General features: G+C 32.1%; 1 protein-coding gene across 9 annotated transcripts in view; it reads left to right on the top strand.

Moving 5' to 3' along the window:
• LOC145276755 (endophilin-A3-like) overlaps positions 1 to 13,480 on the top strand; it is a 557,457-nt gene that overhangs the window by 394,135 nt on the left and 149,842 nt on the right. For 3 of the 9 annotated variants that reach the window (XM_080127991.1, XM_080127990.1, XM_080127992.1), the window contains exon 7: positions 621 to 716. The exons of the other annotated variants lie outside the window; for them this stretch is intronic. In XM_080127991.1, coding sequence (XP_079984117.1) covers positions 621 to 716 — 96 coding nt within the window. The remainder of the gene's footprint in view (positions 1 to 620; positions 717 to 13,480) is intronic. 9 annotated transcript variants of the gene reach the window in all.

The raw sequence follows: 13,480 nt of genomic DNA, 5'->3' as shown, positions 1-13,480 counted from the left end.
ATTCTTTGACGTTATTCTCGCGTTCCTGCGCACAGTTCAAATATTTCAAATACAACCGCTAGATACAACACGCGGCTCTATAAAAACAGACTTTCTCCAAATTTTCAACAGATGAAACGTTGATGGATGTGTGACTTGGTTTGTTTCTTTTTATCTCTATCTCATCAGAATACTATTTCCATTATTCTCATCATATATATATATATATATATATATATATAATGCAATATCAAATGTCTGAGTAAAATAAAATGGAAAGCAGTGTTTCATATTTAATTTAGTTTTTTCCATTTTCATTTGTGCATATATATATATATATATATATATATATATGACGTATAAATTTGTTGTTGTACATGTTATTTGTTACTTATAACTAGGGCTACGACAACAGCATATTTTTTATTGTTTTGACTTGCGAGTGTGTATCCGTTGATATCTTATATGCTGTTATATAGAGTGATGTGGTTCTTGGTTGATTAACTGTGTCTAACTGTGTCAGATATATAATCGAGAGTCAAAACGATGAAAAGAATATGCTGTTGTCATGGCCCTACTTATAAATTCAATGGTGTCGTCTTTCTGAATATATTTTTAACACTATATGCTCTTGGCTGCAGTCGATGACATGATGGAACTCGGCTTTGGCCTCGGTTATGGTGGTAGTCAATCCGCAACAAACAGTCCTGCTCGTAGCCCTAATCGGCCTCGGCCTGGTAAGACTATCTGCACCCTGCAGGCTGCATATCCATTTACCCATTCCACCTCCAGTAGTTGCAGCATTTCACTTCCATAACCATCGCTATTCCATGTTGTGCACATGTGTCGAAAGATTTTACAAAAATTTCACATGTAGGTGTGAAAAGAAAAAAAAATGGTTATGTTGAAATAACTTTATGAAAAACTGAGAAGAGATCAATATTTATTATTTCTGTAATTGTTCAAACTCTCGATCAGTCAGACATGCTTGTTAAGTTTGAAGTATAATTTTTGATGGTTTATCACATTTGGTATTTCCAGCACAAAGTTTTGGCAGTAGTGTTGGGACAATTAATCTAAATCTGAAAAATCAGAACTGTTTGGTGTATTGGAATCAGAAAAAAAATTTTTATTGTCAAAATCGTTTTTTTTTTTTTTAACTTTATTCTCCATTATTGGTACAAATGATAAAATGATAAATGTTTATTGATATTAAACTTTCAATAAAACTAAAATCTATTGATTGCACCCCCTTAAATGTATTTTTACGTTTGCAAAAATATATGCGTATATTTTCATGGTTTTTACAGCAATCAAAAAATTAAGCAAAATTGACAACTTTATAGTTAAATATATGGAAATTTTAAAAGAATCAGAATCGGTAATTGTATTAGAATCATTAAAAATGTTGGAATTGTCCCATCACTATTCAGCAGCACACATTTTGCAGCCTTTCTCACCCCCACCCCCTCAAAAAAAAAAACAACAAAAAAAAAACAGAAAAACGTTCAAATTTAAGCATTTCTGACTGACTGACAAAACCTCTAAAAGTTTCATAGATGGTATTTAACATAATTCTAACATATGTTAACATAGCAGTTCCCATATAATCACATGCTCTAGAGACGTGATAAGAATAAGAACTACAATTAACCCTCCTGGACCGTTCATTGTGATCTGCACTGACCAGACACTGACAGATCCAAATGAAAAAAAAAAAAAAAAAAAAAAAAACACAGTGTCTATTTTCAAAGGTATAATTTCAATTTTTTTTAAACGAATTGAAAATAATTTTACTTCATTAACTTGTGAATTTATTCATTTTTTTGAAGGGGAGTTGGGAGGGTTGTTTATTCATAGTTTTTGAAGGGGAGTTGGGAGGGTTTATTCATTTTTTTGAAGGGGAGTTGGGAGGGTTGTTTATTCATTTTTTTTTGAAGGGGAGTTGGGAGGGTTTATTCATTTTTTTGAAGGGGAGTTGGGAGGGTTGTTTATTCATTTTTTTTGAAGGGGAGTTGGGAGGGTTTATTCATTTTTTTGAAGGGGAGTTGGGAGGGTTGTTTATTCATTTTTTTTGAAGGGGAGTTGGGAGGGTTTATTCATTTTTTTTAAGGGGAGTTGGGAGGTTGTTTGCTATCAAGATTTTAACCTTTATTTATATAAAATTAGATGTGTGCGTATATTTCTATCTACAGTACTAGCAGATGTATCCGGTGTTGCCCGGTTTTAAACATAATGTTAAATTTGTCAAGGTCAAAGGTTAGGGTCATATTTGTGCAGCTCTTCATAAACTCCTCCACCTAGAGATGGTGCACAACAAGTTGGAGTTTGCCACCATTTCTAGGTGGGGGAGTTTATGAATAGCTGCACCAAATATGACCTTAACCTTTAACTTTGACCTTGAAAAATGGTGTGCACTATCCCTAGGTTGGAGACCATTATGATGTCAGGTTTGATCTTGATCAGTCTAGCAGTGTGGGCTGTAGGAGAGTATATATGCAATGGCTATGACCTTGACCTTTGACATAAACCTTGTAAAATGAGGTGCATCATTCCTAGGTAGGGGACCATCATCATGATTTGGTCATAATCGGTCCAGTGGTGTGGACTGTAGGAGAGTTGTATGTACATACATACTAGCATTTCAGCCCGGCATTGCCCGGATGTTTGGAGGCATATGTTGAGCAAAAAAAAAAAAAAAAAAAGCGGTCAATTTTTTTAACTTTGATCCCTATTATGACCCCTTAACATTTATTGTTTTGGGCTCAAATCAAGTTAAGTTAGATCCATGTCCAAGCAACCTATATATAAAATTTCAAGTGTCTAGACCCAGAATTGTCGGAGGAGTTTGGTAGAGTTCTCAAAGGTCAAATCGTTGAACTTTGATCCCTTAACAGCTAAATTTCTGGCCGAAAATGGATTACAAAGATTTTCCCAAATCTCAGTACCCTGTATGTCAAATTTCGAGTCTGTAGACTGAAAATTGACAGAGTTATTGTGTAAGAAAATGTACACACACACATTCACTTATATAAACTCTTAAACTAATTAGAAGATCATTTTGAATTTTTAGACATAGCTGCTGGTAATAAAGGGTTATAACGTAAGCTATATTTGATTGAATTTCGTTGTTAAAAGAGGGGGCTAGAAGCCCTTCGTGAAAATTCAGATACCTTTGCTGGAACTTTAACGATAGCTATTAGACATCAATTAATAAATATTCAAATTTTAGTTTCTTTAAAGGATTTTAGGAGACATGGCGCCTCTCTCATTTGAAAATTCAAATATTTCATAGTTGCGTTGAATTTGATCCGTACTCATTATACACCAGTGGAGCAAGATTCCCTGAATTACAATTTGGTAAAAGCTCTTAAGCTTAAGTATTTTTCTAGAATTAAAATAATGTGATGAATTTTGATAAAAATTAGAAGCATTCTAAAAATAAAGTTTAGTATGATTGAATTCTGTTGAATTTTAATTGAGTTAATATTAATTATATTAAATAAATGATATTAATATCATTAAGTAATTGATAGAATTGAGTTGAATTTTAGTATGATAGAATTTTAGACATAAGGTTTAGTATGATTTAGTATGTCTTGATTTTAATTTTTGTAAAGGGGCATAAAAGTGGTGCAGAATTGTGTTGTTTGGGTAACAAAGCTTGAGGCAAGTATTCTTAGATGAGTCCAGTCAATCTGTATGGCAAGGAAAATGTCTGTACTGACAGACATAACCTCTTAAAATGCTTGTACACACTTAATATTATTTTGTAGGTTTTATTATGTTTAAATTCCACTTGAAACTGTATAGGTAAAAGAGTTATCTACCCCTGATACAGGAAGTGCCAGGAGTTATCTGCCCTAAGTACAGGAAGTATAGGAGAGTTTTTTGAGATTTTTTTCACCCTAAACAAGGCATATTGCCACTTTGAATGTAAAAGATTACTATTTGAGATCATGTCTACCAGGGAGCTGAGCAAGAAGATGTCTGCTCACATTACATTTAAACTTCTGCTTGTTAGTACAATCAGAGATGCAGGAAACAGGGAGAGAATTCCAAAGTCTAGCAGTCTGAGTGAATAAACTATTACTTTCCAGCATCTAGACACCTCCACAGTGAAGGGGTGGGATTTTGCTGCTTGTTGGGTAAGTTTGGGGTACATATGTCAAGGGGGCACATGTGTTATGAGTTCATCATAACAGATTCCATTAAACTACTTGTAAATCAGGCATAGAAATGCAACATTGCAGTGATGTGACAGAGGTTGGAGTTTGGCTGATAGTATGGGACCTATTAGATTTGAAACTCTTTTTTTGGACACGGTCTAAAAAAGAGAGACTAGTGGTAGATGCACTAGCCTAGATATGACAACAATACTCCATGCATAGGTGAAAATATACATGATGATCTCTGGTGTGAGTAATTCTCTAGCATGGTAGAGGGAACCCACCTTCTTTGCAGCGGCCTTGACAATGTCTTTAATGTGTTTGTTCCAATTCATGTTGTCTGTGAATGTCAGGCCGAGAAATTTGAAAGATACTCTCTCATGTAGGGTATTGTCATGGTAATTGTTGGCTGAGGTTTTTTGTCGTTGGTAAAGGAAAGAAGAGTTATCTGCCCCTTAAGATTATATAAAAAGAAATGGGAGCAGCCATTTTGAGTGGAAGTCTACAATGAACACACCAATTAAAGTACTTCAGATTGTGACTAATAACGATGCGACCATATGCGATTTATATCCGAGAGGAAACAATTTAAGCTGTTTAATCATAAAAGTAAATTATTTGTTAGCTTAGACATTAAATTCCGGACATACATTATCTATTAAAATCGTTACTACATTCAGCTATCTGTTATGGTTTAGTGGTGAAAAATTTGAACTCCTAAAAGTCCTTGAATAAGTTTGATATTTACCTTGCTGCTTAAATTGTTGTATTGCAGAGCTTTAAAATGGAATGGTTTATTGAGTGAACCACTTAAAGACAATTTCCTGTTTCTGTTTCATTGATATTGTTGGCAATCTTCAGGTTGTGGTCTATTGTTCATCTCGGCACTGGATTTTGATTTTATGTAATTATGATTATTCTGCAGAGCTGACGTTAAATTTGTGGAATATTTATTTTCACATTTGGGCTGCCAATTCTCTGTCCTATTTGAAGCAAATCGGTGTTGATCAATGAAATTGAGCCTGGAAAAGATTAACCAGAGAAGGCTGAAGTTCTCTCTTATATATATATATATATAGAGAGAGAGAAAGGTAAATAGCAAAAATATTTATCTATCCGCACCATTTGCTAACATTTTTGCCTTTGAGGAGTAGAATTTATCTTTAAAACTCCATAGAATAAGGAACCTTTCACCTTTTTTTTTTTTTCGTATTCCTTGTTTTGAATATATATATATATATATATATATATACTAGTTTTGAAAATTTCCAGCAGTTTGTGAGGAATATCCATTCGTCTCTGATGAGTTGTTTAGTGGCTTTCCATTATTTAATGAAACACGTGTAAGACACAAAAAAAATTAAAAAAGTGAAAATATACGTTTATGGGAAAATATCCTTATTCAATTACATTTCACCTTTTATTTATACCCATCTTTTTTACTTATAAAGGTCGATGTATGTTAAATATAACTACTATATATATATATATATATATACACACACACACACACACACATATATAGGTATGTATATATACATATACACACACACACACATATATATATATACACACACACAAGTATGTATATATATATACCTGTACATGTGTGTGTGTATGTATATATATATATATATATATATATATATATATATATATATATACACACACACATAAGTATGTATATATATATGTGTATGTATATATATATATATATATATATATATATATATATATACTAGCAAAAGTACCCGTCGTTGACTGGGTTCAAAACAACCTACAGAAAATGGACTCTGATTTATGAAAGTATGATAGGTTATGAAAAGGAAGGGCTGTAAAGAGATAGCTTCGAATTTGGGGGTATCAAAACCAAAGCAAAATATGATGAAAGTAAAAATACAATAGATAAACACCATAATTTATTATTCCATACCTGTTCACACTGAAGCACTTATCACAATATTCTGTGGATCTATATTAAAAAACCTTGTTAAACTTTGTGACATATTTCCATTCTATGGAGGTCAGGCGCGAACAAACACACCATAATTTTATACCATATTTCTCCAAACTAAAACATAATTATCAAAGTATACTTACGTAGATAGATATGAAAAGTCTTTATTAAAATTTGTGCCTATTTCCATTCTATGGAGGCCAGGCGTGAACGCAGAACCCACAATTTTATTATACCATCCCTATTTAAGTTAAAACATACTTATCAAAGTATTATTATGTACATCTATATCAAAAACATTTGTAACTGTTTTTGTTTAATTTTTAAATTTTTTATTTCCATACTTTGTGGACCACGTACGTACACAGACCCCACAATTTTAATCATTCATCATTATGCCAGATAAAACATACCCATTCCTGTGTCTTGATACATCTTCTATCATTACATATGATCAGTTTTCTATAATAGTCAACTATATAGGAGCCTATTCGTGACCAGACACACACAGAGACGTTCAGCTTTATATTATAGATATACACATACAGGTATATATATATATATATATATATATATATATATATTTAAAGTGATGGTTGTGTGGTTCCAACGAGAGAAAAAAATGTATATTTAAAAGAGTGTAGCCATCAACAATTGTCTTTTTTTTTAAAAGGTTTTCATCATATTTTTATTTTAAAATATTATATATATATATATATATATATACATATACACACATGTACAGGTATATATATATATATATATATATATATATACACACACACATATATAGATATGTATATATATACATACACACACACACACACATATATATATACAGGTATGTATATATACATACATACACACGCACACATATATATACGTACACAGGTATGTTTATATACATATATATATATATATACACACACGTTTATGTACATATATATATATATATACATACACACATACATATATATATATATATATATAATATATATATATACACACACACAGGTATGTATATATACATATATATATGCACACACATACACACACATATATATATAATGTCACCTGATCATAAAATATGCTTAAATATAATATTTTAATTCATGCAGATTTCGTATTTATTATTATAGAGCCAATTCTCTATTGATCATTATTAAAATAAATGTTAGCTAGAATCAAAAACAAAACAGTTAACTTCACCGCATTATTCACAACCATGTGACCTAGGGACACACGGATATGGAAAATAAAAAAAATTAACGCAGTTGAACATGTAAATGTATATTTGCATATGCGTAGGGTATTTATGACCCTATGAGTTGACTTAGGCGTACCAATTTTCAATTTTGACCTCTTATTGGATATTTTTACCGGCTTAAAGCCAAATTAAATTTGTTCCACATGTCTGAATCCCCTATATATCAAGTTTAAAGTTTGTACACCAAAAATTAGCTGTAGTTTGGTTAAACCGTTACCCATGTGTGTTTTGAATTCATTTTTTTTGGAGTGGGGGATGCCTATAAACACTATAAGTATTTTTTTTTTTTTTAAATTTGTTTTTGCAGACTTTACATATCTCCATTTCCACATTAAAAACTCACTAGCAGTTTTTGAGGGGCATGTTGTCTAATAGCTTTCCACCATTCAATGAAAGAAATGTAAAATGTTTTATAAGATAAAATTCAGGCGTTCGCAAAAAAATAAAAACTTATGAGTATGAAATAATTCCATTTTTTGGTTTTTGAAATGATAACATATATATATATATTCATTTATTTTTAATTTGTCTTTACATAAGCAGTAATTTGTTGCTACAGTCATGAGCATGTTTCGGTCTTCTAGTATTTAGTAACTAGATACCTCTTCAAGCAACAAACGCTTATTTACGAAAGCGGAATTCAAAAATCCAAATTACTGCTTATGTAAAGACAAATTGAAAATGTAACTTGCTCTACTTCCATATTGAGCACTCTTGTATTAACCTCGTTATATTTCATTGGTTACCCTACCTCAAATTATACATATATATTATTTCCACAGTCAAGCAATTTCACCACCCACACAAACAAACCGGAAGTTTAAGACTTCAGTTTTACCTTCATTTGGGCTCATCAGTTGAACACATCCAAACTCTGGATTTGAAACCTGAATCTCTTGCATTCGAGTGGGCACCCTGCCACTTTAGCAGCCATGCCACACACAAGAAAGTCTATTAGCTAACAGAGATCAAACAAACTTCAGTGAAATCCAACATATGGAATGTACATAGTCTCAAACAAAGGGTTAGTGTTCATCCAGCCATAGAGAACCTAAGCCGATATCATACAAGTCAGATTTTTACACTCACTAAAACGATGTCATCCAACAAGCTAACCTAGTGAACAAATTAATATTAAAATTTCAGAATGTGAGAGATGATATAATTATTTTCACAGTACAAACAAACATTGTTTGACTGTGAAAATAATTATATCATCTCTTACATTCTGAAAAAAAAATATATATATTCATCCACATACAGTACTGTTTCGCTATATCACAGCTTATCAGTGTGGCTAGACAGGCAACTACCTCAAGCCAGGATCGAAACCCAACAACCCAAACGACGGTCAAGGCTTCTTACCTTTATGTTATTCAGCTGTTGTTGTATGGGTAGTTAATTAACGATGTTTTGACATCGTCCAAATGCCTAAGCTTAATTTGTTTACACAAAGAGCATCGCTTAATATGCTAATAGCAGTTTGTATATCACTTCCCAATATGCTCAACCTACGATAGGGAGCGTTATCGTCATTCACATGCAGTATTGTATATATATATATGTATGTATGTATGTATATATATATATATATATATATATCAAATTTTAGTCATTCAATGAATTTAAAAATTTATGATGTAAAATGTTTTACCATGCAATTTGGATGTGAATTTTTATATCCTTTGCATTAACTTCCCTTAGTCTATGACATTTAAATACTTAAACAACTTTTAATTGTGATTTTCCATGTCTCACTGACTTTAGCAAATAAGGTATAAACCATTATAACTATTTGCTAATATTTTCTCCTCTGAAGAGATGGTAGACATCGAAATCCTATAGGATAAGGAGTTATAATATTTCAAATGTATTCTTTGTCTTACATAGAATAATAAAAATCTTTTTGTTTGAAATTCAAACATTTCACGTCATAAATTTTTTAATTTATTGAATGACTTAAATTTAATTTATTTGCTCTATCTTGTATATCGAGCAATTCTTATTTAGGTGGGATATTACTTATAGAATATTACTGCCAGTAATATCTTGTAAGACTTATAATCATAGGTTTCCACAACAGTTGATTGTTAGATAATTTTATTCTGAAGTATGTGTTGTGTGTGTGTGTGTGTATATATATATATATATATATATATATATATATATATATATGAAATAAAAATATTGAATTTTGAAAATTTTTTCAAATTTTCAAAAACCTTATAAACCTGTAATGAGGGTATACAAAATTTTAATTATTCTACAAGGAGTACAAATAAAACAAGAGAACCCTTATTCCATGGAGTTTTAAAGAGAGCAATTATTCTCATCAGAGGGAAGAGGTTTGCTAAATATACAATAAATTTTGCAGATTAATGCATCAAAGGAAACAATATATTATTTGCATAAAAAAAGTCATTTAACAGTTTGAGACAATTTCTAAGGATTCAAAGTGATTGATAAAGCAAGAAACGGGGGAAGGGGAGAAAAAAGGATGATGAAAGTCCAATAGGAAAGGTGGTAAAATCCAGAACAAGAAAAATCCCAAATGGGTCTGTTGAAAAAGCATTGGTAACCCATGGGAAAACAGAAATATAAATATAAATGTCCAGGGTAAAATGGAGCTTCAAGAAAAATCATGTCATTAGTTATTCACACTAACATTCAAAAAAAAAAAAAAAAAAAAGTTAGAATTAATTCACACTAGTACGTTTTTATATATCAATCTAGCTGACCGAAAGTAAAGGACACATAAATACATTTGACATAAAAATCGTCTACAGGTCAAGTACATATCATCAGTTCCATTCTGTGCAGGTAAAATGAATCGACTGATTAAGTCTTTGAGAGTCCTAGCGTTTTTATCCATAGGTCTTTGTCTCGTGAGATTAATGTAGTATGAAATATATATGTGAGTCTGTGACATTAACTTTGTCCTTGCTCTCTTTACTTAAAGACATCTGTTGATGAATAACGCTTTTGGAATTCGGCCTCCACAAATAAATTAAATTACAGTTCTAATAGACTATATATATATATATATATATATATATATATATATATATATATATATAATATGGTTTTTAGGACTTTGTTTCACCATCTGCTCCATTTTACCACAGTACTGCAAGTCATTTCTGTGAGTGGGGTGCCACCTCACCTGTTGCAGTATTTGAAGTTCCTTTGTCTGCTTTCTTTCATGCTATTATGATAATAAAATAAACAAACTTGTTGAAAATAATATACAAAAAAAAGATGTTTATTTCTCTTCATTTAGAAAAAATAAATAAATAAACGTTTAATTATTTTTGTGGTTTTTGTTTGCTCAATCTGTGGCCACTAATTTTTGTCTCTAGTTTTTATTAGACCAGAATACCTATCCCAGGATGGGTAAAATTACCCCCCCCACACACACACACACACAGAATTCTCTACCACTTTTATGTCCTCTTACGAAGATTAAAGTCCAGATATAATGACACTAAACCTTATGTCTAGAATACTTATTCTAATTTTATTCAAAGTCCATTAAAAGATTTTGATTCTAGAAAATGTCTAAAAAGTTAAGGCTTAAGCTTAAGAGGTCTTAAGAATTTCAAATTCAGGAAAACTTTTTTTTTTTTTTTTTTTACATGGGGTTCACCATTTATCAAGGCCCGAAGGCCACTCAGGGATAAGGGTTATTGCGTGTACAGTAATCAATGAGATAGTATTGTAGTAATCATTAGTATTGGGTGTTTAGATAGTGTCTTATTTAAGGGGGCGGTTTGTTAGGAGTTTGTTTATGTTGGACTTGAAGACATCCAAGTTGTAGTCAGGTGGGAAACAGGCAAGCGGCAGAGAGTTCCACTGGCGTGCAGTTCTAAGAAAGAAGCTTTGCTCATGGAATCTACGTTTGGATTTAGGCACAGATAAAGAGTGGGGAAAATTATTGACAGTAGTTTCAGCCAGACGGGTGTTTCTCATGAAATATTGGCAAGGGTGGGGGGACGAGGGATTGGAGCTCAGACGAGCACCTGCCATGGAAATGACGATAAAACAAAGATAGGCTCGCAACGTCTCTTCTGTGGGAGAGAGGTTGCAGGGAAGAGAAAAGGGCATCCCCCGCTAAACCACGAAGTCTATTTTGTTCTCTGTCAAGGCAGGAAACTTGCTTAATTTGTGTCTATTGACTATGCATGAAATTCAATGCACATCTGAAATATTGAAATTCTCAAATGGTTGCTTAAATTGTCTGCCCTAAAAACTCTTTAAATACTCCACAGAAACTGAACTTTGGGGAATATTTATGAATTGATGTCTAATGTTTACTGTTTAAATTGCACCAAAAATCAATTTTAAGAAAAGGATTCCACACACCTTTTTAAAAATTATTTTTTATATCCATTACATAAGACAAGGGTAAAATAAATATAGCCCACATTTGACTTCTTATACCTAGTAGCTGTATTCCCAAATTATTTCTGGTGTTACCAGATCAGGCTGTGTGAAGATACTGACTTCCCGGCCTAAAATATTGATGCTATTGTTTTCCCTTTCCCAAACTCAATCATGTTCTGCAAAGTCAAAAACAAAACAATTTTTTTTCTTTTTTTTATTTGAGAGTTACCATTTATCACGACCTGAAGGCCACTCGAGGATAAGAGTTAATGAATGAAGGTAGTAGTGTAGTAATCGTTAATGGTGTAAATTGGATAGAATTTGATTATTCGTGTGGACGGCTCAACAATTTGTTTACATTGGATTTGAACGTTACCATGTTGTAGTCAACAGAGAAGCAGACCAGCAAAATTGTTTTATAGGCAGGCAGTTCTGAGAAAGAAGTTTTGTTCATGGAATCTGTGTTTAGATTTAGGCACAGATAGAGAGTGGATGGATAATGATTGTTTAAGTAGTTTAGGAGTGAATCCTGTACATAATAATGTATGAACATATACACATAGCTATAATGAGGACCACCTGTGAATTTAATATCCCCTTGGCACTTCCTCTTTTGGAGGAATCCAGTTCAACTCAACTACTTAAAAAAAAATCATTTAAAGACTATGAATCAGTACAGTTGGGCATAAATTCTATGTGTCCACGGACACAGATTATAAGTATGATTAGTTAGGTCGTGTGTTAAAGTGCCTCAATACGCAGGTGTATGTTTAACTATATTTCAGGTATTCGTAATAGGTAATGTTTAAAGGTTGCGGCCAGGGAAGAACATAAGAAAAAAAAAATATTCTGTATAGGCTACAAACGTCTTATATTCTTTTCGTTATATTTTAGTATATGAGGAACCATTTCCAATTAAAATCCATTTAGTATTATGCATGTAAAATTGAGAAAAGAACATCTGAAATGTGGTAACATTAAATGAATAAGGCATTGATTGTAAGTATTATTAATTAACATTGAGTTAGGTCATGTGTTAAAGTGCTGCAATACACAGATATTTGTAGTGGGTAATGTTTAATGGTCGCGGCTAGTGAAGAATCTAAGAAAAAATTCTGTATAGGTTAAAAATGGTTATGTTGTTTTTGTTGTATATTAATAAATTAGGAACCATTTTCAATTGTGAAATTGAAAGACGCATTTGAAATGTGGCAACATTATGTGAATAAGCTAAATAAAAAACAAAATTATCACCAAATTTCATTCAAAATAATTCTTCATTTATTAATAAGTAGCGGGGGTACCTGGCATTGGTCAGGTGCTTGTAGGTGTGTGTGTGTGTGTGCGTACGTTGGGGGGAGGGGGTTAAATCAAAAACAAAAACCCTGGTGTTTGGACGTGTTAAAGAATAAAAAAAAAGTTTTGGTAGGAAGGTAAGCTCGAACCCGAAGCGTTGACGCGAAGGTAGAAAAGAAAGGGGAAAAAAACGTGACGTCTAATCCTCTCGACCATGAGAGGAGAGGAAGTGAAAACTGTTTTAATTTAATGCTTATAAAGTTAGCAGGTGCTTGAATTTAATGATAATGAAGTCAAACATATTTGGCAGTTACGTTTTGCTGTGAGGCAGTTTTTCTTTCCCCCAATTTTGGCTGTTTGTTTACCCAAGATAAAAAATGTCCGTCTGAAAAGTAATTGTCTGATATGACGGTTTCTGCTGTATTGCTC

This window comes from Euprymna scolopes, chromosome 5, assembly GCF_053919585.1.
Source record: "Euprymna scolopes isolate OS-2025 chromosome 5, ASM5391958v1, whole genome shotgun sequence".
Lineage (NCBI taxonomy): Eukaryota > Metazoa > Mollusca > Cephalopoda > Sepiida > Sepiolidae > Euprymna > Euprymna scolopes.
The sequence above is the reverse complement of the archived record's forward strand: the minus strand, read 5'-3'. Positions and strand labels throughout refer to the sequence as shown.